This window comes from Gallus gallus, chromosome 4 (genome assembly GCF_016699485.2).
Source record: "Gallus gallus isolate bGalGal1 chromosome 4, bGalGal1.mat.broiler.GRCg7b, whole genome shotgun sequence".
Taxonomy (NCBI): Eukaryota; Metazoa; Chordata; class Aves; order Galliformes; family Phasianidae; genus Gallus; species Gallus gallus.
The window spans coordinates 56,160,206-56,186,230 of NC_052535.1; the positions used below are offsets into that span (position 1 = coordinate 56,160,206).

The 26,025-nt window shown below is 35.4% G+C and overlaps 1 protein-coding gene across 23 annotated transcripts in view; it reads left to right on the forward strand.

The window, feature by feature from the left end:
* CAMK2D (calcium/calmodulin dependent protein kinase II delta) overlaps nucleotides 1-26,025 on the forward strand; it is a 157,722-nt gene that overhangs the window by 104,817 nt on the left and 26,880 nt on the right. For 3 of the 23 annotated variants that reach the window (XR_005859129.2, XM_015276292.4, XM_040698979.2), the window contains exons 7-18: nucleotides 475-577; nucleotides 6,961-7,044; nucleotides 7,872-7,966; nucleotides 8,801-8,923; nucleotides 9,966-10,049; nucleotides 10,893-10,935; nucleotides 14,729-14,766; nucleotides 16,255-16,287; nucleotides 20,483-20,542; nucleotides 22,144-22,185; nucleotides 24,757-24,805; nucleotides 25,474-25,537. Coding sequence is in view for 22 of the 23 variants with exons in the window: in XM_015276292.4 (XP_015131778.1) it covers nucleotides 475-577; nucleotides 6,961-7,044; nucleotides 7,872-7,966; nucleotides 8,801-8,923; nucleotides 9,966-10,049; nucleotides 10,893-10,935; nucleotides 14,729-14,766; nucleotides 16,255-16,287; nucleotides 20,483-20,542; nucleotides 22,144-22,185; nucleotides 24,757-24,805; nucleotides 25,474-25,537 (818 nt within the window). In the remaining variant the exon portion in view is untranslated. The remainder of the gene's footprint in view (nucleotides 1-474; nucleotides 578-6,960; nucleotides 7,045-7,871; nucleotides 7,967-8,800; nucleotides 8,924-9,965; nucleotides 10,050-10,892; nucleotides 10,936-14,728; nucleotides 14,767-16,254; nucleotides 16,288-20,482; nucleotides 20,543-22,143; nucleotides 22,186-24,756; nucleotides 24,806-25,473; nucleotides 25,538-26,025) is intronic. The other 20 variants (XM_015276282.4, XM_025149658.3, XM_040698978.2 and 17 more) reach the window with 10 other exon arrangements.

Here is a 26,025-nt window from a genome sequence, read left to right on the forward strand (position 1 = left end):
AGTTAGAAATGCCCAATTCTACTAACTGTGTAGGTCAGACTGCAAATCAAAGGATATGTGGGCTTTGGGGCTTTTCAGCAGCTTTTTCCATATAGTCAGTTCTTAGGGCTCTCTGAATTGTCCTATCAAACAAACAGTTATCACAGTGCCATGTGACAGTTCTAGCCTATGTACTTCTCCAGGAGATTTTCACTTTTTGTCTGTACTCCTGCTGTCATATTGGATCATGATGGCAGTTTACAGACCTAGTGATTCTTCCGCAGTAAGAGTGGAAAGTACAGTTTCTAGGTTTTATGGAGAAAATGCATGGTGGTTTTTTTGTTTTGTTTTGTTTTTTTCTTTTTCACTCCTCTAAAGTATTTCTTCTTTTCCAGACCACCTTAACAAAACAAAAACAAAAAAAAGGGAAAAAACTCTCTAAATTATATTTACCTGGTTTTTAATCTCAATTTTTTTTTCTCTTTCCAAATAAAGCCTGAGAACTTACTTTTAGCTAGCAAATCCAAGGGAGCAGCAGTAAAACTGGCAGACTTTGGATTGGCTATAGAAGTCCAAGGGGAACAACAGGCTTGGTTTGGTAAGTACCTATTTTTTATTTGTCTTAATATTTATTTAGTGTTGCCACTAAACCAAACCTGCTAGCTCCTCACTCAGAGTAAAATATATAGCTGTGTGACGACTTGGTATGTAGCTTATAAGGATATTTTGTTCATAGTTCAAGCTCTACACCAAGGTAAACTTTAGATCTTTTTCTTCAGGAAGAATGTTTTCTGTAATTCTCACTGAATTCAGGAGAGCTTGGTAGCAGACTTTGTTTATTAAAAAACAAACAAATAAACAATGTTTGTTAAAAACAAACAAACAAACAAACTACAACAACAAAAAAACCAGGAGAGAGAGAGAGAAGAAAAGAGAAAAAGAAAAAGCTTCAAAAATGACGTGTGGCTAAATTTCCATATAAAAGATCTTGATTAGGCAAGAAGAGGCTCAGCCTCATAACCTTTTCTTCATTGGCAAAGCTAAATCATCTTTGCTGCATAAAATCTCTGCTGCATAAAATGAATTGGCAGAAGTCTCTTCTGTTGGCACAGAGCGTCTTTGACATTCCTCAACTCTGAAACTTAGATTTACTAACTCCTGGCTTGCCCTGGCTTTCGTCTGCCTGTAAGTTTGATTAGAACATAGGTTCACACAATTCCCTTCTTTCTCACTTTCACTTTTGTATCTGTGGAAATGAAATACAAGCACAGTGGCTGGGAAGGAGGTGGCAGATACTGATTTAGTCTCTCATGTAACTGAGGAATAAGGCTGCAGGTTAATACTGTTGAGTAGAGCTGCCCATGTTGGAAATATCCAAATAATTTATCAGGGTGGTATCTGATAAAAGCAGATTTTATTCGCAATAGCAATGGCGAGCGCCCTGCAAGCAGGAGTGCACCTGCAGAGAGAGTGTTACAACTTAATGCCCTATGGCTTGATGCTTATCTTTTCCTCCACTGGTTCCTCGTTGGCTGAGTACTTCAGGTTCCTGACACTTAACAAAACATATGGATACTGGCTAAACATAAATTGTTGCTATCTATATATATTGCTAATTATTTAACTTCTCCTCCTAAGTTCTCTATCACCCAGGTCTTGTCTGTCAAGCACTAAAAATTAGTAGTTTTTCAATATAATAAGCCTATTTATATCCTTGTCACACTGTTTAGGAGTGGGATGTCTAACTTATCTTTAACTCAGGGCTCAGAGGTATTCTAAATAGCAGGACAGACAAAAGATGCAGTCTTTGTACCTAAAAATTACTCCATCTGCATTCTACAGGAAGTAAAATGACCCCCCTGAAAAGAACTATTAGTAAAATATTTATCTTGATAGTTCCAGTGCAGAAACATTGGAACATTCCATTCCTTCATCCAGAAGTCAAAACATGTTATCTGAACAGCTGTTTGTTCATTGGAAATACCTGAAAATTTTACTTTGGACATTAATCCACATGTTGCTGTAACAGTCCAAGTTATCTGTCTCAGCTGCTTATGTTGCTGTCCTAGGGGTGACTGCCCCTTCAGACCTGCTAGTAAAACTGTTCACAAAACTTTATTTGACCTACTTAGTTCAAAATAAACTAGCTTATAAAGAATGTTCAACTGCTAATATAGAAGCATCTCATATGGGAGACCATGGGCACCATAAATCCAGGAAAGGAGAGAATGGTTAAGAGTGGCTGGGAAAGGTTGTCTGTCCATAGCTCACACGTATCTTTTGAAGCTGAAACTAGTTTCTCTGCTACTGTGGCACTTTTGAAAACATAATCTTGATCTGAGAGGAATTGAGAGTGTACTTCCTTGATGGCAAAGGTGACAAAGATGTATTGGAATGTGTAAACAAGCTCTGCATGTATATATAACCAGCAAAAGAGTGTACTTTTGAGTATGCCTCAGTGCAGTTCAGGAAGCACTAGGATTGGAGGGTTTCTTCTCTCCTGGAGATGGCAACTTTGTTTAAACTAGATCTCCAGAGTCAATACTTGGAATATACAAAGCTCTGCTTCAGGATCTGAAAAAAGGATGGAGTAGTGAGTTCAGTATTACACAGTTCTCTCTAGTCCCACTAAAGTATTTCCTTTCTCTGTTTTTTAAAAATGATTTTTTAAAAACGCTTATTATAGATCATTTGTTACAGTTCACAGATGCCCAAGGAAATAGTGTAGGAAAATTTAATATTGGTCATCTTAAATAACAGGAAATGTCCAAATATATTTCCTCAATCTCAAATACCACCCTGTTTCAACAGATGGGAAGCACAAGCTTGAAGTCATTTTCTATCTAAGAAAGAAAAAAAACAATAAAGTATTTGTGGCAGCTACATATTATCATTTACAGCAGCTAAAAGTACAGCTTAAAATTGAACAAAGCGATCACGAGCTTGCTATCAAAGCTTAGAATAAAAGCACAAAGGATTTTGTGCAAGCGGTGTGTTGAGAGATTGAGAGTTTGAAATCTAAGGATGCATCCACATGTGCATGCACAGACAGTACCGTTGGACATATGTTGGTAGCTTTATAAGCTAGCCTGCTGTTTTAAATCCCAGCCTTTATATAAATGGATTTCAGTAATCCACAAAAGAGAGTGGAGATTATTCTTGCACATTAATGAATAGACTAGCAGAAGGAGTTGAATAGAGAGAATTCAAAATACAAATAAGTTGTTAAAATGATGAAAACATCTGGAAAACAGGAAGCCTTTCAAGAAAAATTGAGCAGAATGAACTTCAGAACTATTTTCTCTAGATGTTCCATCTATATGAATGCAGACAGTGCACATGAGATTGCAGCTCCTGTAAAATCTTGCACTTTATTTATTGGTTAGTTGGTGCATCTGAAGTGATTGTTTCAGACTTAGCATCATGAGGTCTTTATGCTGAGTTTGGTAGAGAGTGAGCTGAATGTCTTCAAAATGTGTATGTAAGGAACAGAGAGGCTGGAAGAAGGGAATAGTGACAAAAAAATAGTGTTTTATTTGTAATATTTGATAAAATGAATGAAGTCTGTACCTGTTATAGAACTGCAGAAGCTTTCAGTAATGTTCTGAGTGCCTTCTTTAATCTTCTTATAACTGCTTTAATGAGACAAAAACATGAACTCTGATGTGCTGAACTTTCTCTTTCTTCCAGAGTGTTTTTTTCTGCTTTCCAGTGGATTCTGCAGCACTTAGTGACTCATAGCATGGTCTGATTCTAATTATAGCTCAGCATCAGGGTTTCTTTCTTTCTTTCTTTCTTTTTTTTTTCTTTTTTCTCTTTTTATGTTTGTGTACATGTAGTCCTGTGGCGTGATAGTTACTTTGCTTAAAGCATGGATGTGCAATCAGTAGGAAACCAGCCAGAAGTCTGTGTGCTTGGATACTCTGGGGATGCTTTCACAGTTCACATGTTTATAGAGCAAACCTGTTTCATGACTGTTTGTAGAAACTGCTCATCTGTTTAGTGGAAACACCCCACCCTGTTAGCAGGTGTTAAGTGTGCTGGGAAAGTGGCAGGCTCCACTTGCTCAGTGTAACAGGCAAGTCTCGCTCAAGTCTGTCAAGGGGCTGAAGTTGACTCATTGGTAGCTAGATTTAGTCCCAGCTACATCTTGTCTTCAGCTTGCCCTGAAGCTAGAACTGAAATATGCAACCCATTGTTCATTTGAGTGGCTCCACTGATTTTTTTTTGTAGTAGCTGCATTAAATTTGAATTGTATACAGTTACTCTTTTAGATCCAGCTGTGCAGGAAGTGAAGGCTACTGCCCTGTGTTTGCTCTCAGAGGCTTGTTCTTGCCCCTTGCTGCCTCATTTTTCATATCTTCTCACCAGGCTACTCATTTGAATGTTTATTCTTGAGTCAAAGGGAGTTACGTTAGCAAAGATGTACAGCTTTAACTGTTTAAACTGGCATAATTTATTCTACTAGTTTATTTTGGCACGCTTGCATGAGTGGCACTGAGGCCATAAGTTTAGCAAGAGGGTGATGAAAGCATAGGGCAGGTCTTAGTGCAGTAATCTCTTTCTCTGTTTTTAAGATACAACTTACTCTTTGTTAGTTTAAATTTAATTTATGGGATTATACTTAGCCTCCAGTGCATGTTTGACTCAAGACATTCTGACCATTTATGACGTATGTATGTAATCTTTGAAGAGGTTTTTGAGATTGTAAGCTATTTAGGTTGAGGAACATGCCGTCTCATGTATGTATGCACCACTGAACAAGACACAGCACAGCATTTATCTTGGGCCTCTGAATACTTATTTAACATCACGTGAGAATAGTAGTACACAGCCTTTACTGGATAATATACAGTCACACTTTCCAGGTTTACAAGTTCCTTTTTTTTTTTAGCTAAGTTGATTACTACTGTTAGCAATAGTTTTCTGAAAAATACGCTCACATTTATTAGGATTTATTTCTGACTTGTTATTTCTGATATGTGTAAACTCATTCTGTAACCTCATCAAGAGACAAAGTTAGCTAGTTACTGTATTTTCACTATAATGTTTAGTTCCAAGTGATGTATGATAATGTTTGTGGACCTATGGTAAGATTGAACATCAATACAACTTTACATTTAAAATGAACCAAAATATTAATGTAGAGCCCTGCTTCCAGGAAAAATTATGAAACCACTCTATTTAAAGCTAATTAGAACATGAATTCAGTAGCTTCTCAAAGGAGCTTAAACTGTGTTTCCTGTATGATAGTACTTTGGGATCCATGGTTCTCACATCAGGATACTGAAAAATGCACGCCTATTTTTCATTAAACTATTAGATACATTCTGAGTAGAGTACACACAGTGTGTTTGTTCATTTCCTCTTCACACCCTAACATGATTGCCAGCTGCAGGGCAGAGGCTTCCTTTTTCTGTAGCTGTCTACTTCACAGCTTATCACCATCTTTCATAAGTTTCATTGCTTATCCTCTGTTCAGCACAAATCTTGTGGAATACATTCTGGTCTTTCAGAAATAATGGGTGAATTTTCAAATTCTCACCTTCCAAGTATTTCCAAGCATATATTTTGGACAACAATACTTACAAGAGCAAATATACTAACTGAAACAGTACAGAGCGTTTTATGGATCATGAAGGTTTTACCAATTACAGTATCCTGAGAAATGACTACATTTAAACCTTCATTTTTTATTTCTCCTAATTGAAGACCGTACTGCTGCTGAAGAATAAAGAAAGAACATCCAAATTGTAAAGGGTAGATGACTTTGGAGACAGTTTTTGTGAACTTTTGTGAGGAGTTTCCACAGGCTTCATCTCTTCAAGGAATTGAGTGGTTCAGTGAAACAATCTTAGAAGTAGTTTTGCGGAGTATGAACAGCAAAGGCTGTAAGAAGACTGAAGCCTAAGTTGTCTGTCTTCATGCAGAGCAATAACCAGTTGTGCTCTCAAGAAATCTAATCTAATGCATTTCTGAGCATTTACTTTGCCACAGTCTGGCCCTGGCTGATTTGAGTTTCTGCTTCTATAAAAGGAAATTAGAACAGTATTTGTACTCTCTCTTTTTCTTGTAAATGAGAAATTGCTCCATATGTGAGCTTTTCTAAATTTAGCATTATATGTTGTTTTCTCAGAAATCAACCCTCGTGTAGGTTTGAACAAGGCTTTTAAAATATTCCTTATAGCTGCAGTAGTATAGCTTAAGTGCCCCTCTGTTTTGTTAATCAGTTGCCCATAAATGTCACCAGAAGTAGCACTTTATGTTTGAAAATAGTCTTCACAGCTGACAGAAGATGGACTCGGAAGTCCCGAGTGAGTCATGTTTACAAAAATAATTTGTATAATTTGGCGCTAGTTTAAAATAGACTAGATTAGGGTAGGAATTAAAAACAACAAACAAACAAAAACAAAACTCGGAAACAGTGTTCATAGTTTTGGGCAAGCGTAGAATGCATTTGCTGTCTTTTAGTTGATATCTCCAAGGGGATCACTCTGTGTTTCCCATGTTTTCCCTGCTCCACTAACTTTTTTTTTTTTACTTCGAACCTGAGCAGATGTATTTGCACCTTACTACTGATTGTCTTTCTACAGTTTATGGTAATGGACAAGTCATGAGTGAAATTTTTTCAGCTATCTGGAAATCTTTCTGGGAGTCTTCCACTGTTGCATTGTCACCAGACCCTTGACACAACTGTTGAATCTGCAGTGTTAGGGTAGATGGGTAACCAGCTGGCTTTTTGCTGTCCTCTTGTCTGTAGGCACGTAGAGATGGTGGCAAAAAGGGAATGGGCTAGGTCTGCATAAGTATTTCTGCTACTGTTACTTTTAGGCAGTTTGCCATAGAATGGAAAGTTTAAGATGAAGTACTTATTGCTAGATAGTTTGCGGAGATCCTGTGTGTTCTTGGATAACATGAAAATGACTTGCTTTTTGTGGAGCACATACAGTTTTTGAGAGTACTTTCCTTGCCTTGTGACAGGCTTTGCTGGCACTCCAGGATACCTTTCTCCAGAAGTTTTACGGAAAGATCCATATGGAAAACCTGTGGATATGTGGGCATGCGGTAAGGAATTATTCTGAAAGACAGTATTCAGTCAACTGTAAAGTACATTAAGGGAAGGATGACATCCAGAATACCTTATATTCCACATCAGAAAATAGGTATTAGTTAAAATTCAATATTAATTTTTAGAAGAAATCGAGATGTTGTAACTGCAGTTTTGAAGTCTGAGACCAATGGTTTTGTTAAGTGGAGTAGAGAGCAATTTCTTTATCACCCAGTTCTTCAAACAGTGTAATTTATAGTACCAGCAAAGGGATTGCTACCTATGTGAGAACAAATGATGAGTTTCTTTCTTGTACTTCTACCCACACTTATTTGGTTGTATTATGAAAGCATTTTTCTTTAGTCATAATGAATCATCCCTGTAAAACTAGCAGGTGAACTTCTTTATTTCCTATCAACCATATATTTATAGAGGTAAATTGAGTTGCCCAAGTTTTCTTTGCCTGACATTAGTTGTAGTATTATAGACAGCAGTACAGATAACGTGATAACACCAGAAGTGTTATTTTCATAGAACTTTCGTGAGCTTTGAAAAGTACAAATCTATTTCTCCAGCAAACTAGATATTCTTAGTTTAACAAATCTGATTTTTTGTCAGATACACATTCTTGCTCACACTCTGTGGGAGGTTGTGCCATGAACCCTATGCTTACTCTAATCCCCAGCATGAATAGGAAGTGTTTTTCAGTAGTTGGGATCCTTCTTTTGAGCCATTAGTTTCACATGGTTATCAGGTACAAAATGAATTTCTTTGGTTTTGGGGGTTTTATTAGTTTGTTAGTTTATCCCTTGCAATTACTTAATTACTACTATGATTTCTGCAGGTGTCATTCTGTATATCCTCCTGGTGGGTTATCCTCCTTTCTGGGATGAAGACCAGCACAGACTTTACCAGCAGATAAAGGCTGGTGCTTATGATGTACGTACCATGCTCTGTCTTCTGAATTATTTATAATTTTACCTCTATGTAGGAGTCTCCTAGAGTGAAAAGTCAGATTTATATTGTAATCTTTTTTTTTTTTGTATTGCATGTCATGAGTCACACAGTACAGAGACTAAATTGTGCAGCTGTATTGTACATACTTAATACATACTGTGATGTACTGCATCTAGATTATATCAAATTCTTATAATGTAAGAATAAACATTTTTATTACTGAAAATGATGTGCTCAAGGTGTTCTGTTCGCAACAGCAGTTTAAGACGTACCCATTTTTTCATTCCATTTGCATTTGAGCAAATATTTTGAGTGCATGTGTAAATATTTTGCTGAGCAAGGAGGTGTTAAATCCTTAACACTAATTTCATTTCTATACCATAGCTATACAATTGGCATTAATATTAACATTGAAAGAAAGCAAACAAAGAGTTTGAATAATAATGATTAATATTTTTGTCTTAATTCAAAGTGAGATTAGGACTCTTTGAGATGCTTTATGATCATATTCGTCACAGCTGACTGGAATCTCCTTTATGTCTGCTAATGATATTTCATCCTATGAATATCAATTGTCATCATAATATTGTAAATCCATAAATTTTCTGCATCTGAACCAAATTAAAAAAACCAAAACAGTGAAGGAGAAAAACACTGTATATGAATCGGGGTAATCCAATCTTTTCTGATTGTGGAAAAGTGTTTTTTAACTTAAAACTAGCTGTTAATATCACTGACCTGTTGTCAGTTAATGTCTTTATATAAATTTGTATTGTGAGCATACAAGATACTACACATATACATATTTTTCTTAAGTTTCCCTCACCAGAATGGGATACAGTGACCCCTGAAGCAAAAGACCTTATCAATAAAATGCTTACCATCAACCCTGCAAAACGTATCACAGCTTCAGAAGCACTGAAGCATCCATGGATCTGTGTAAGTAACTTTCACATATTTAACAAAATAATTTGAAAGACAAATCACCTTATGGAATACTTTAGCATCTCCTGAAGGTGTTCGGAGGGTAATTTTTGTTCTTACTTATGCTGTTACATTGCAGTTATTAAAGTAGTAGAGTGTAAAATTGTAATTATACAGGTACATCAGCCTGTGACAAGAAATTTTGCAGTTGCAAACTTCTTTGCCTTGGATTCATGATGTAGAATTTCACTGCCATAATTAAGGCATGATTTTAAGTTCCCAAGGAAAAGAAAAGATGTACAAGAAAGTAATTTTTCAGTTGCATAATGTTTTACATCTTTTTTCTTATAACTATGATGATGAAATTGAAAAGTGGGAAGTTAGTGGACTTGCTGAATTAGATTACTGTTAGCAGAAGCTGCCTTTGTATTACTGGATTCAGAACCTCTTTCCAGTTCTCAGTGCAGTCTAGGCTTTGACTTTACAAATGACCTGGGCTGATGCTTTGAAAGTCCCACTGAGATATACAGAACTGTTCCTCAGCTCTGTTTGTTTTAGTAGGCTGCATTTTCTGGTCTTTACATGGTTCAAAGTAAGTTGGGTTACATGGAAAGTGTAGGTGCTGCTGAACTTTCTCTGAGGTATTTCCTGCTTCTGTGCCTCCTCTAGTATCACTAATGTTAAAGAAAATCTACCTTCTTGTTCTAAAACATAGTTTCAAAAATTTTCATATTTAGCATATTATCTTTTGTTTGTACTGTGTAATCCAAACTTTTAAGATTCTGTGTTTTTCTTAGTCCTTACTAAGGAAATTGTGAAAAAATAACTTATTTCAAGAGGACTTTACATCTGGTAAATGCTAGGTAAAAAGAGACATTCTTTTTTGTTGATTTGGAGATTTCCTCAATGTGTAGAAGCTTGCAGAAAGGAATTACACAGGGCAGAAATTGGAAACTTAAGTATTGGACCATATAGGTCAACAGACATATATGTTGTAGAGTACATGAAAAACTGTGTTTGGGTGCATTTAAATTAATTCTTTTCTTAATTTCTCTAGCAACGTTCCACTGTTGCCTCTATGATGCACAGACAGGAGACGGTAGATTGCTTGAAGAAATTCAACGCAAGAAGAAAACTAAAGGTAAAAATGAAAACAACTGCAAGGACGAGTAGATAGTTTTGGAAAGATAAAAATATAATTTGGCTGGTAGTCCATCTATGAAATAAATGGTCGCAAGGGAATTTTTCTTGAATGTTACTGTAATAAGAACTGTTGGATGGATGAGCAGCTATTGAGTATGAGGATCTTCATTTTTAACAGAAGAGAACATTATATTTTCATGTGAGCTGTGATACTGAACATTGTAAATTATGTAATGCTGAAATTGATACAGCTTTTTTTTTCCAAATTTAATCACTTTTCTAACATATCACATAAGATTGTTTTAAGAAAGAAATTGTAAAATGTGTACTGTGTAATTTTGTTGGATTCAAAATAACAGTATCATCTTCCTGTATGCATATTAACAACTACTTGTTGAGGGATAATTCCTAGGGTTGTTCTTCCAGGTTATCATTCTTCTGCATATGCAGGGTAACTTTGCAAATGTGAAATTTTCTGATTAGTTCATTACAAATCAACTTCTCTACCTACAAAAAGAATAATCAAAAAAAAAGAGTGAAGTCTGTTTCGTGTTCAACTATATATTATGCTTCAGGTTACTGTGCCTGTGAGTACTTGCAGCCTGGGCGTTACAAACTTACAATTAATAATGGATTTCCAGGATTGATAGTAGACGTGTAATTAAGATTGAATTACAGTTCATGACAGGTAATGCATAGCCAATCCATTTTTTCAGGGTTAAACAGTTTATGTAATTAAGCAGGTTGTGTGATTTACCACGTGTACTTTTTTCCTGTCGTGTTCTCATTCAGTACTTCAAATAAGTATGTTACTAATTTGAAAAAATGTATGTCTACACAGGGGGCCATTTTGACAACTATGCTGGCTACCAGAAATTTCTCAGGTATGTTAACTGAGCTCCAGGCTCATATGGTCTTTATGTTTTGATGTCTGTGATGATGTCTAAGATATAATTAGGATTTATTGGCATGTAAAGATCTTTGTTTTTCAAGAACATATAAACATGATATGTCGTAAGTTTTTTTCCTTAGCAGAAACAAACAAGGAAGTTAAGCTATTTGAACAAAATAGAATCAATTTTAGCAGGCATCGATGGTGTACTTTTTAAGTAGAATGTGTCTTTTTGTATTTTTAATGTTATCTTTTGAAAGACAGACAGAATTTTCCCGTTTTACTTTGGTGGAGGAAAATCAAAAATAATGCGTGTAGTTCCATATGAGTAAGTATGGTCAAACAACAGTTAAAATAGTCATTTATTTTTCTGTATCTCAAATCTCATTCAAAGATTTTATTGCATTTTGTTTTAAAGCAAAAGCAGAAAAACACGCACGTTCCTTCTTCATTACTTTTCTAAGAAGTAAGAAATGGATTAAAGTTAGTCCTTGTTTTCCCTCTCTTCCATTGCCTAGTTTAATAAAACAAGAAATGTTTCCTCTATATGAAATAATTCTATAGTTGAGGGTACCTGAAGGTTTAGATCTTTATACAAAATAAATTTTAATAGCCAAAGAAAAATATGTTTACTGTTAATAGAGTTAGAATTGTCCTCATCAGCACTGTGGCTGGAAGTATGATACTCCGCTGAATTTTTCATTTTACCATTTGAGATCTTAAGTGCATAGTTAAAAAAAAAATGCCAAATTCGAAAGTCAGTAATATTACAATCTTCCTACTCTATAATGCAACTGTGAAACAGAAATGAATTTATAGACAAAAGCATGATAGTGCTTTGGGCATATTTTGAATAATAATAAGCACAGAATCATTCACAATGAATTAAATAATGATGAATGCAGAAGCAGTTTGTTCAATTTGCACAGCACTTGAAATGCACATTCTCATTCTTAGTTTGCAGTATTTAATATACACGTGTAACACAGAAGATTTCATCTATGTAAATTTTACAGGGTTGTGGCTTAATGAATTGTCAGTATCATTTTATTTTCAAGTTAATGCTGTAGGCTGCATATTTTGTAGAAATGAATTATTTTAAAATGCCAAATACATCATTTCTCATCACTTTTCATAACCGTGTCTGTGTATGGAAGGGTCAATTTCAACTTTCATAAAGGGAAAAAAAGCTGAAGTCATTTTAAAAATACGATTTTGGCATGAAAAGCAAACAGGATTTTGGCTTTTTTTTCTTGATTTTTTTTTCACCCATCCTTTCTGTTTTATACTACAGTGATCCATATTATCCCTTGATGAAGTTTTGTTTTTCAAGTTGTTTATTCATTGTAATTCATCGCAAAGCATGCTTTTGAAGGTCATTTGTCCATAACAATGTGGTTGTAAAAGTGTTTTATTTTCCTTTTTCTTTCTTCCTTTTATGTGGAATGTATATTCCTTGTGAGGTAAGACCCTCAGCACGTGAAAGGAACATCTTTTTTCTCTTCAAAATTGCTGTTTGCTGTAAATCACTTTAATTTCTTCATGTTGTCACAGTGCCATTTCTCTTTAGTCTGCTTTTTGGCTTATTAGCACTGCCGTAGGTTTTATTTATAGCTAATTCTTGTAGTTGCAAGAAATCTTTCATTGTGGGCTTATTTTAGAACATGCTAATTGCTTCGCTACTGCAAATTCTTTAAATACTTGATTTGTATGCAGTATCTGTGCTTAGAGAAAGATGCATTAAAATATTTATATATATATGTATATACACATTCCAAGACAAAAAACAATTGCAAAGGAAGTTGAGTATGAAATGTGTCCTGTAATGTAAAATACTGCATAATAATCCATACTGCTTACTGGGCACATTTCAAAGGACATGCTGGCAATGCCATAAACACTATACTTGTAGTTACTGCTATTAGTGCCTACAGTTTACTGGCTTTTTTTTTCTTTCTTTCTTTTTTTTTCTTAACATATGATCTGTAATGTTGGTTTAGCATTGAAAGAACTCAGAGGTTTTATGCACAGCTGTAGCCCAAGGGCCTAGTTTGTTAGGAGCAGCAGCCTGTAATAGTTAATGTACGTTTTTCTCACATTTTTATAAGCTCTAATGATAGAAAACAGGCTTTGAAAGTGAAGAACTTCTGGATTTTTTTGACCTAAAGTTCAAGAAATAGCTCCTCCCCTTTGCTTTTCCTAAATGAATTTCTGGAGTGCCTGGAATGTTTGCTGTGGTATAAAATGTAAGGCATTGTTCTATGAGGTCCTATAAGCACACATTACAGAAGTGTGTACCCTGTCCCCTCCAAATCATGTAAGACACTTTTTTAAAAATGACAATTCATGTGTTTCTGTAAATAAAACCATGCACTGTCTCTGTTGCATAATGCTGGTAAATTAAATATTTGTTAATTTTAATTGGAAATCATGGGCCTTATGAAAGTTATAACATCAGTCTAATAGCTGATGTCCGTAGCTAACACAGTGCATTTGCCTGATGGCATTTTCCAGGCTTTTTTTTTTTTTTTTTTTTTTTTAATTTAAATAACTCAGTAATAGACATCAGTTATTTCTTTACAGTTTTGTAGGTGATTTTTCATTTTCTGTTCTCTGCACAGAGCTAAATGTGCACTTGATGCAGATGTAGCCAGTGTATGACACAAATATGCAAATTAACTTCAGCTTTAAGCCGGATAACTCATTAACTTCAAAATCCTCAACTTGTTTGAATAGCTTCAGTCTAGCAAGATCCGATCATTTCTTTCTGTTTGTTCAGTTTGGGTTTTAGTTTGTTTTGTTTTTAAGAGAAGGACACCAATACTGATGGGAGCTCATTGCCAGCTCTGCCTCCTTTTGGATATGCTGGATTGCTAACTGGAGCTTTTCTTTTCCAAAAAGGCTCCTACTTCTGAGTGAAACTGTGTATGTAAAAGAGGAGTTTCAATATAAGCTTTGATGTACCTTCTGGTAGGAAAATTGGGTCACAAACAACAGTAAAACAAAAGATGGCAGGCTTATCTAACAAATCTTAGAGTCATCGAGCATTTAGACTTTTGTGAATAGTATACTTGAATTTGGTAGATCACTAATGGTGCTTTTCTGCTGTAAATGCTTGCAGGTTCTGGTCTGTGGTGTCATTTCTTGCACATTAGCCCTCCCAGTTTAGTAAATTGGAATAATTTGGCCAGATTCTTGCTGCCATTTGAAGTGACAGAATTTAAAGCTTGACAAACCTTTGAATAAAATCATGGTTTGTCATCAGTTCCTGCCACTAGCAGGTTGTTCTTTCATATGTGTGACTTCTCAGGCTATCACATGGGGAGCGGATGCTTTATGGTGGAAAATTCTCAGTGATCCAAAGCCAGAGGTGCTTTTTTTAAAAACCCAGTTCACTTTTCATTAAATAAAATAGACAGTAATGTATCTCTCTCTGCTCCTAAGGTATTCTGTTGGTGTGATATTGGGTACTTTTGTGGCACTCTCAAATTGATACCAGATGCAACTGTTTTCCTGTATGCCACCAAGCAAAGCTCCTGGGTTTCTCATTTTATAAGTACAGTTAACCAGCAGCTATAATCAGTGGAAGAAGAGATGTACGATAATCTGAAGTGTTTGTAGTTTAATTATTTTCAGCATTTATTTCCTATACTCGGAACAACAAAAGGAGGAAATAAAAACTGAAAATGTATCTGCAGCTGGGAGGCAAATGGGGATTTGCTGCAACAGCTGATTGACCTCCATAGTAACCATCTGACACTGAAATTACTTGTCTCGTTTTACAGCAGCCAAGAGTTTACTGAAAAAGCCAGATGGAGTTAAGGTAGGTTAAATGCTTGCTTTAGAATACATATTCTTAGTCGTCGCCTATCTGTAACTTCTGCTGGTTCTTGGAATTGAATATTGTTATTTATTTTCATTATATAATGTTGAAATTATTAAAGTTAGTAGATGAAAATTAAGAAATGAAATAAAAGAAATAATTGATAAACAAAGATTTTAGTAAGTGGGAAATAGAAGGCTGCTGGAGAAAATACTTTTATTGATATTTTAGTGAAGGATAATTGTGTGACTCAATGCTAATAACTAGCTTGTAAATATAATTGATGGTTTGGTGGTGGGCATGTTAGTTTTCAGTGTATAAGTGCTACCGGTAGCTTTGTTGTCTCCATGTTTCCCCTTGGCTTTTCATTAGATTCCTTGGAAGACCAAATGTTTACTGGTATTCTTGGCTCCATATGAGGTGTTTTCTGCCAGATGTACTTGCTATATTTGGCAGAACTGGAGGGGTTTACTGTCTCAACAAATCAGCTCATCTTGATGAACAGATCTTGCTAAGAAGGGAACATTTTGGCAGCTTTCATACATGATTTAGAGCTCCTTTCTCATGTCACCAGATCCTGCAGGAGGAGAGATGCTTCACAAATTCTGGAAAAATACTTTGAAAAAAAGACAGAAAAAAGAAAAACATTCAGTAGTGAAAAATATTTTATTTCATTTCTTGGAGAACTCCTGAAGACTAAAATAAGTGCCTCGGGCTTTCACTATATGATGCAAAAGAAATTCTTCTGTTCTCGATGTTTTTTCTCAGGAGTGTGTCTTTGACCTGAATTTTAATTTATTATTCAGTATTAATATTTCCCTGAACAAAACACTGTATACTTAAATAATGGATTTGTAGTATATTTGATCCTATTCTCTCAAATACTTACACTTTTCCTATAAAATAAGCTTGACTGACTTAAAATGAAGTGAGTACCCTATGATTTCAGTGCTTCTCACTGACAAGTAGATATCTTACTTAGCTGGGGAAGCACACATGCAGTACTATTCTGTCATATCTGTGAAAAATCCTTAATATGTGTCATTGTGGAGTATATAAATTTTATGTACTTCAGCTGAACAGCTTTTCTTTTTTTAAATATCATTCCTCCTACAGGTCTACAATGGTATTATTCTATCTCAATTTTTATTATAATACTGCAAACAATTGTTGCCAAAATTTTGCCTAAATTACACTTGATAATTTGGTTTTCAGCACATTTTGTACCTACTGTTTGCCTGCATGGTCATGTAGAGCAAAGGGAGTAAATTTACATCTGGGGAACTCTTATTTTTGTCATTTATTTTATTGAGGTACTGTATTCTCCCTAGCGCTTTTCTACTCCTTCCTACAGCTTAAGCTGTCTTTTCCTATTAAAAAAAAAAAAAAAGAAAGAAAAAAGAAATATACTGTACGCCATGCATTGATACTTTAAATCCAACCAGTCACATTTTCTTCTTTTCCTTTCTCTCTGACTGGTCAATTCAGAAAAGGAAGTCCAGTTCGAGTGTTCAGATGATGGTGAGGATCTTTATCTGACAGATTTTTCCTCCGGTGAAACATTCACACCTAGCAATCAAACAGTTGCATTTAGTTTTGTTAACATACTGCAAGAAGCTGCAAGAGTTTACAGTACAACCTTGTGAATTTTAAGCCTGCAGTTGCTATATGCCATCCACACTGAATTGTTCTGCAGTTCTTTCAAGCAAGATTATTTATTTATTTATTTATTTATTTATTTTACCTGGGGACATATGAAAACAAACAAAAAGTAGATGTAACATTGGCCAATGCAGCTATCCTTAGTAAATAAAAATAGTAACAGAATAGCAGTCCTATAATAGCCTTCCATTAATTTTTAAAATCTCCTTTTATTTAAAGCTAATAGTATTAATTACATAACTCAAACTACATTGTTCTGCACAGTGAACCTCTTTAATAACTATAGTTCAGGATGCCATACTAATTGCTTAGGAGTCAAAAACAATTTCACAGCCCTTCTCTACTACAGTCTCCCAACTAACTTCCTTCACGGCTCAGAGTTTTGTTACAAGACATCCCAGCTGGCAGTCAGTCTCTCTTCTTTCTCCTCAGCCTACTGTATAGCCATGGATTCATTTGGCCTCTGCGATCGCACACAACAACCTGTTGTATTCCTGTTTGTTATGGTTTTGAATCTGAATTTTGTGAAGTTTGTGATCATCTGCCATGATATCCCAGGCATCTTGTGCTGCTGCCGCAGGTAGAGATAAGGCAAATGCTCCTCATCCACACCTTGCACTGGAATGTGCAACTCTCCTTGAAAAGCAAAAAGTGCTGGTCTGGTCTGAGCAGGCATGCAGTTATGTAGGTAAACAGACTGCTCTTCGAGTGAGTGAAGAGTCTCAATTACAGAGGATCAGTGGTAACAGTGCCCAAATGAGAATTACTGGAAACATGCGGTGAAGATATTTCTAGTATCCCAAATGTGAAGTGGGTTTTATCTTTTCATTGCAGAAGTACCATTGGAAAGATTAAGCCCCAAGCTGCAGATCTGGTTTCTTAAAATATTTTTGTAACATTTTGACCAAAGATGTGTAATTATTCTGCAGTCATGCTCAGCTGTTGGCATATTTACGTACGTCCAGCCTGCACTGCGATCAGACCTAAAAGGGTGGCACTTGACAAGTGGTGCGCTAGTTTTCCTTCTTCACAACGAATAAAAGATAACAACATGAGTATAATTGAACTTTTCATTTGCAAAACTTTTGTTCCTTTTGGAATCATTTCCAAATAAGTACAAAATGCACAATGTGTGTTAATAGATGGAACAAATAAGCACAAGTATATATTCTATGAGAGAGAAAGTATAAGGCTTGTTGCTGTTTTCTCTCTCAGTTTCAAAGTTCTGTGTATCCAGAATAATTAACTTTTAGTTGCTATCTCTTTCTGCTTTTGATAATGAATGCTCTATTCTTGTTATGTTTTAAGAAGTTCTGACTATATTTCCTGCAGTTTTCAGCAGTAGCTGTAATGGATATTGTTTATTTTTATAGGACTTTCACCAAGGGAGTATGGACCCAAGCCTGCTCTCCTTACTCAGGCAAAATTGGAATTGGGACTTGATTAACCCGTTTTCATTATATATTCAACAGCAAGCATTCGTTTGGCATATCACTTTTTATTTTATTTTATTTTTATTAAGCTACTACTGAATAGGACTGTATGAAATCTGGTGAAGTTGTTTCTTTTCTCATGTTTTTACTTTATGCGCATCTGTACCTTTTGTTAAGTGCTTTTTGTTCGTAGTCTTTTAAGGACTACGCTGTTGCCAAATAAGAACTGTTAATTATACAACTTAATACACAATTTTTCTCTTGTTTTAGAAGATCAGTATGCCATCAAGCAACGTTCTATGTATACTCACTATTGCATAATTTTCCTGTAGAGAACTTTCATTTATTGGAGTAGTGGGGTGTTTTTTTTTTTTTTTTAAGTTTTTCCTGAGTAAGGAGTTCAGGTTTTACCAGTCTCACAGCCCCATAAATATCTTGGCAAGTTAATAATGTATGAAATACTCACTACTATGCATCTCTCCCTGTGAGTGAAACTATGCACCAAGGTATTTTTCTCTCCCTGTCTTGAGTTCAGACACCCCTGCAACTTATGGCTGAAATACCACCGAAAGTTTGAAAGAGTGAATAGATAAACGAAACTTACTTGGCAATAACTAAGCTAACTTGGCACATAAAGTAAACACTTGGAGATGAATAATGACTTACATTTTCTCTTAATGACAGTTTCTGGAGAAAGACCATTATTTAAAAAGAAAAATCGGTTGCTTGTCCTTCTACTGTAAAGCAGTGTGAACTTTGATTTTAAATCAAGGAAAATTATTTTTGTCCTGTATGGGGAAGTGGGCCCTATCACAAATATTATTAAATAACATGTAGTATCAAAACAGCACTCCCTGGCATTAACTAACTAGGCTATTTGATATTCTTCAAAGTCAGCCTTTGTTACGGTGAGGAAATTTGCGGTCTGTATTGGGTAATGCAAACCCTGCTGACATTTCTGTAATCTAGACATGTCCAATGTGAGACTTCAGTTTAGCTGCAGGCATAATTCATACTATCAATAAATCATCTGCCACACCTGTACCAAAGTAAAATAATAGTAAAAAACTGTCGGGGACATTAGTAGATTTCAGTGAATTTTGCCAGCAGTGCTAACTTGCAGTGGCTTGAATTAACCCAAGCATTGGCACAGACAGAAGCACTGCACTGCACTGCGCTGCTGAGAAGTGGAGTATTTCATCTGAGGCTACAGAGTCACTGGGAAGTTTAAATTAGAAATCAGATGTTATGGCTCTCTTTATTCAGTCCTATTCTAGGACTTCCTCTTTTTTTTATGCTTTTTCATATATATTACTTAGCACATCTTCATTTGCTAATTGGTTTTAGAAATAAAACCATTTTTTTCTTCTTTTGGAAGAAAAAATACCTTAGAAGTTTACTAGAGCTTTTTCTTTTAAATGATGAAGTTAATTATACAGCAGTTCATCAAGGAAACAATTTTGTACTTTTATTTATTTGTTTTGCACATTTATTATTAAGCACTACGATAAAAAGGTTCAGAAAGGTTCAGTAGATATTTTTTGGATTTAAGTCATTGGAGACTCTTTGTTTATGCACCCAATTCTGCATGCTGCTTTGGACTGCTCTCATTAAAATTAGACATGATGGAAGCATACATGAAAATTTTTCCTAATAATTGTGAAAGAAAAAGTGACATATTTCAAACTAATTTTACCTATAATTAAATCTTGCTTTCTAGTGCATGTAAAAAGTGGCTTGGTACATGATTTTCAATGTTTCTGTTCTCTTCATACCATGATATTTATGAAAGCTGAATTTTAAAAAATGGATTTAAAGAATCAGATAACTTTACAATTACTGCTAACATCACTGGAAGTTTATGTAAGTAGAAGTGAAAAGTCTTGTAAAGGTGATGCTGCGTTAAGCTTAAGAATTAACGTGATGACCTAGATGTAAGTTAAGCAGATCTGCAGTGATTTGTGGCTTAAAAGACTACATACTGTAGTGTGAAACTTTACGTTTCAGTTTGTGTAACCAAAATTCAGAGGCTGCTGTTCGGTTACTGCAGGAACCTTGATAACAAAGATCACAGCTGGCAATTATTTTGTAGAAAATGACACCAACAAAAGTTAAAGGGACACTTGTCTCTTTCCAGCATCCAGATATGAAGAATCAAATATTATTTATGGTAGTGATTAGTAATTAAGAAAAAAAAAAGTCAATTAGAGCACAATTATTTAATACTGTTGCATGATATGAAGTCATAATGGCGAATTAGTACTCTTCTCAAACCCATATTAATTCTTTTCTCTCCTTGTATGTTTTTAAATGCTATGTAAAGGCTCTCTGTTCTTTTAAGTGTCACAGACAAAATCTTCTAGACCATATACAGAACTTCATATAGTGCATCTGAAAAGTCTTAGCTAATTTTTTTGGAGGGGTTGCAGCTAGCTATAAGATCTATTGTTAGTGTTCTTTCAAGTTCATAAGTTCATCTTTCTGTGATTCTTTATTTCCATATCTATATCTATATATAGATATCTATATCTGTATATAGATGTTCTATACAGAGAGATATAGATACGGTGTCTACCAAGAGTTCTAAGGCCTGTCTGTTTCTATTTTCTGCATACCTACAGATAAACAACAAAACGAACGTGGTAACCAGCCCCAAGGAAAATATTCCTACCCCTGCGCTGGTATACCTGGAATCTTCCTTCTCATGCTATCTTGAAGTTTTTGACTGTCTTCTGTTTGTTCTTCCTTCTTTTTTGCTTTCTCATGCATTTACCCTGCTTGCTTTCTAAGAACAGGTTTTGAAAAATCCTTTTGTTTGAATTATGGTGATTTTTTTTGTGTGTGTGAGGAAGTCCATTGTTGCAGCGTGTTTATTAATAGAAAACATTATGTGGAAGCTGGATGCAATTGTAGCATTTGTAACTGTAGTTGAATTTTTTGCATGCTCTGCCAGAAAGTGAGTAGAATGCTCTTTTACGTTGCTCTTAGCATTTTGCCTGATGATTGTTTGATTCTTTTTAATGCTAACCTTCTGCCAAAAAAAAAAAAAAATGTATTTTCTCTGCTTTTGCCTTAGTGTAAGTACTGATGTCAAGGACAGTAACAGGATTATTGCTAGGCAACCATAAACTAGACCTTATTCAAATTTTCATTCCATATTTCCTGAAACTCAGCAGGACTTTGCAAGTCTTCCCTGGAATCTAGAGGCCTGCAGTCCTAAACTTTATAGCTTATTTCTCTTGCATTTAAATCTGCAGGAGACATTACTCATTAACAAGCACTGCTAGGAACGTATTACTAATCAGTGCTGTTCGTAACGGTTTCTATTGCAAGCTCCTGTTTCTTCGGCATGCACGTGTCACAAGGGTCACAAATATAAGTGTTGATGTATGAGTAGCTAATTTAGTGAGCTTTCCCATATGCCTGCATGCATCACTTTGGAAACATGAAAAATTCACACGATAGAGATTTTTCATCTTTAATTTTTTTGTGCCCCTAGAACTGAAGCATACATTGCTAAGTAATTTTAAGGGCCACTTGGCAGGTTTCATACATGAGTAGGTACCTACATGTCTGTAGGTTCTCAGACGTGGCCACGTACAGTGGTCCGTGCAGAAAGTATGCTGACCCGCTGCTGCTCAAACATTATTTAATCTTCTTTTTTTTTTTAAGAGAAAAGGATTTGGGGAAATTTTACTTGAAAGTGATGCAAAGATCTCTTTCATTTACTGTGTGTGCAGCTCTGCCTGGGCAGCAATTGGTAACAATTGGTACATTTTCCTAAACACTGTAGTGTTTGGAGGCACTTAGCTCCTACAATCTTCATCAATCCATCTGTATTTTTATTTCATCACTGTTGTGTTAATACTAATACAGGCAAGCATACTTTAAGTAAAGAGGTCATTCCTGGCCTTCTTGTGTGGCCTGACTTAGACAAGAAAAGGAGCAAAGTGTTTAGTGTGACCTTGTGGGGGAAAAAAAAAAAAAAGGGAAAAAAATGTAAAGCCTCTGCAGGTCTCAGGAGCTTCAAAGCCCTGCTTGCATTGGTCATGAATAAGGTCTCTGCATGCTGCTGCATTAGGTGAGATGGTCTTTTTTTGCTGGCTTGCTGCTGAGGAAGTCTGTACTAGAGGCATCCGGTTTCATCCTCTGGCAACAGTTAACGGTTGTTTTAGCTCTTGTCACTGTTCGGCATTTCTGAGATGGCTCTTCTTGCATCCCTCACACTGAGAATGTGTTTACCAATGAGAACTCTTTTTCTCTTTATTTTGTTCTTGCTCAGGAGCCCCAAACTACAGTTATCCACAACCCTGATGGAAATAAGGTATTCAGAAAGAATCAGCTCCATCTTGCCTTTCCAATCCCACAATTCATTCACTGTTCCACAGCAGAATAGGGCGAAAAGGGTTTTCCAGGAATTTACAGAAGAAAGTCTCATTCCTGCATTTATTACATCTGGTGTCTCTTGATCCTGTTTCATCTGTGTCCATCTGCTGCGTGCGTTCTGCTGGTTGCTGCGCTTCTGAAACTCATAGGGGAGTCAGTAACAATTGGCAGAGCTCTGCACCCTCTGCAGCCAGGCTCGGGGAGCATTAGGTGCTACTTATTTCAGCTGAAAATTCTCCATTCTAAGTTAAGAGGAAAAAAAAGAACGTTGTTCTCAGAGTGGGGTGTGATTATACCAACAAGTTTCACGTGCAGTTGTCACCTTAGATAAAAATACAACTTCAGTTTATCCCATCTGTTTTTTTCTCAGCATGCCTATATATCATGTTGTGATGTGCCTTTTGTGCAGGTCTTTGTTTTCTTCCATAACATCACTGAGCACTTTCAAAACAAATTAACATTTCAAGTGACAAAGAGGTCTTACTTTTTATTCATTTTTTTTTCTTCCTGCTGCTTTCTTTCTTTTCTGTGTGTGTGTATCGTGGCATTTGTGTTTGGTAGCTGATTCCTAAAACGTGTTTTATTTTTTGTTTTTGTTTTTGTCTTTTTTTCCATGCATGGACTTGAAAAGGGCCAGGAAATATCATCATTTGCACATAACATATGTTCGTAGGGTTCCTGCAAAGAACTTTTTCTTCAACAAAAATGTCACTGTTTACAGTGCTGACATAAAGAATTGTCATTTCGTCCATCTAGTCTAACTACTTGTGATTTCTTTATGAGAGAAGGATTGAATCTGAGTGAAAAAATAACGCATGCAGACATTTTCAAGCATGACAGTGCTGATGGTGTGTATTGTGCTTGTATACTCTGTTCTTTTCTGAAACTCTGTAGAACTTCGAGCTTTTGTTTTCATGTTACTGCCTGTTCAGCTCCCCAAGTTTTAACTGAAAGACAACAAATAGCCTGTGTTTGAATTCTAATCTAAGCTTTTTTGCTGAAGTCCACTAAAGACCAGAAGGAAACAAAATATTGGCGTGACTACATCTACTTGTCTTTATTATATAATCATAGCAATTAAAATATGTAATGTCCCAAAATGTCACAGCAGACAAGCAAACCACCTAATTCGGAGTTTCTCCTAAATTTTTGTGAAAGTCTGTTCATTATAGTATGGCAACTGGAGTGGATGCTTCAATATTACAGGCTACATCTGCCGTGTGAGCTTGTGCATGGTGTTCATAGCTTGTACTTGTGTGGGGTTTTTGTTTACTCATCAATATCTAATACCTGAAGTGAAAGAGCATGATACCTCTGTGTAGAGTGAAATGTCTAACACCAGCTAGTACCAGAAAAGCATGGTGACTTGTTCGATTTTGTTTGTGTGTGAATTGATTCATGTACTTTTATTTATGGATGCACATACATTTTGTTTTTCAAGGTCTAAGTAATTCATTAACTATTGGAACATTCTTTCTTCTCAGCCTTGTGAGGAGCTAGCAAATAAAGGGAACTGTCAAATTCTCATTTGATTACTTAATTGTAAAATCATTTAAAGAGCTATGTAGAATTCCATCTCTGGTGTCCATCTTTCAATATAAAATAGCCCAGTTAATCCCTTTTGCTATTGATCTGTGAATTAAAAGAAGAAAAAAAATGCTGATTCTACTTTTCAAAAAAAGTGTACAGATAAAAAATCAACTTTAAAAGCTATCATGCTTTCTAAAAATATTTGCCCCTTAGATTTGACAGCGTCCTGTTGAATTCACTTGTATTGTTTCATGCTTCTTGTAATTCATGAAAGACTCAGATGCAGTATTCTTGCCGTTTTAACAGTATGGAGGTTTAAATTAAACTATCTGATAGATGAGTTGTTTCTCTGAATGGCTGCTTGAAAGATACTTCTGTTTGTCAAAGTTGTTATTGTAAATTTACCAATTCTCTATCTCCTTTGATTTTTTTAAATCAAAAACAGAATATAAAATCGACAGAAATATGCAGTTTTCTTAAAATCACTCTCAGACTTTGTTTTAATGTACATTTTATATGTCTTGTGAGTGGAAAAACAATTCTGATATGCAGCATGAAGAAGTCTACATATTTAAAAACTGGAACAAAATGACTTACTTTACATGGTTAATCACTGGTTTATCAGTTAAAATGGCAAGCTCTCCTCTTACTTGGCTGAGGTAATTCATCTAACATTTCAGAAGGATATTGTATAGCTGGATGTTAAAGAAAAAATATGTTTCCTTTACATTCCTGTGAAATAAAAGCACTAGTCAGCAGGAAATGTATTTATTATGTTCCTTTTTGTAGTCAAAGACAATGTTTGACATCAGGTTAAGGTGAAATTGTCTCAATCGGTGTGTGACCATTTGTCTGTGAACTACATCCCATTCTGCTTCCAGGCTTTGCATGATATCTGTAACTAACTGTAATTTTCAAAGGCTCACAAAAAAAGTCTTAGCTTCTTTTATACATTCTGCTTATATTTACTTCTCAACAGGAGTCCACAGAGAGTTCCAATACAACCATTGAAGATGAAGATGTGAAAGGTATGATCTTAAGCTTAAAATGTCTGGAGAAGCAGTAACATGGGTTATGTGAATGTACTTCACTAGGTTGTTAAACACAAAACTCCTAATGAGTGATAAGAGAAAATACTATTTTTGTTTTTTAAATGAAATTATCTTTACACTCTTCATTACTTCTGACACGTTTCAGACTTATCATTGGGTTTTCAGTTCCCCAGATGTCATTTTACTGGACATTTTGAAATGAAGAACACAAAATTAATGCTTATTAGCTAAGATAGTGATTCTAGTAGTGGTAGTAGTAGATGGAGAATCTAACATGCATTCTTAAGTTGCATTTGGTTTGGATATTTAATTTTTGTAGATTTTTTTTTTTCTGAGGTCACTATTTTAATTTTTATTCTGTTCAGATGCCAGTGTTTCTTCATATTCCTCTTTTGTTCTGGCCATTCAGTTATTTTAATCTTCTTTCAGTCTTCAAAAAAGGAAAACCAACAACTTTTCTATATAATTAATTCTGTAACTTCACAGAAATTGTTGGGGGGGGGGGGGGGGGGGGGCTTTGTTTTGTTTGTGTTTTTTTCCCACTAAATGTTATACCATGTCATTGCTCATTTTAATAACATTTTCTTTTCAATCTAGATATTGGGTTTGTGTTTCACTGGTTGACAGAAATGATTGTTTTTCAGCCTCTAGGAAAAGTGTTACACATAACAGTGAAGTGCAAGCCAGAGATGGTAGTAAAAAGAAAAGGTAGGGAATAGAAAAGAGAAATCTTAGTTAATCATTACAGTATGGGGATTGCTTAATGTTGTAAGCTGTGTAGTGCCCTTAAGAATCCTTGTTAACAATGTGTTAGGAAGTTACACCTTAAAATACAGGCTTGAATCCACGCAAGTGCTTCAGTTGTCTCAGAAGAGTATGAAAGCATTTTAGAATTTAGAAGAGATCCAGTTGTAAAGTATTTAGAATTGTATCAAAAATGTCTAGTGCTCAATTTCTGGTTTGCAGTGCAGGTGCTATCCATGGTTCATGAGGAAATACCATTATTGTCAGGTTAATACACTGATAGCATACTGTTTTAGGACTCAGTGATGTTTGCTAATCAAATGTTAAACAAGGAATACAATACAGGATAATTTATTCATTGAGAGATGCCGTTGTCTGAGTGACAGCTCAAATGAGTATCATTTACATGGCAATATTGTGTGTGCTTCATGTTGTAAGTAAATAATTTCTTT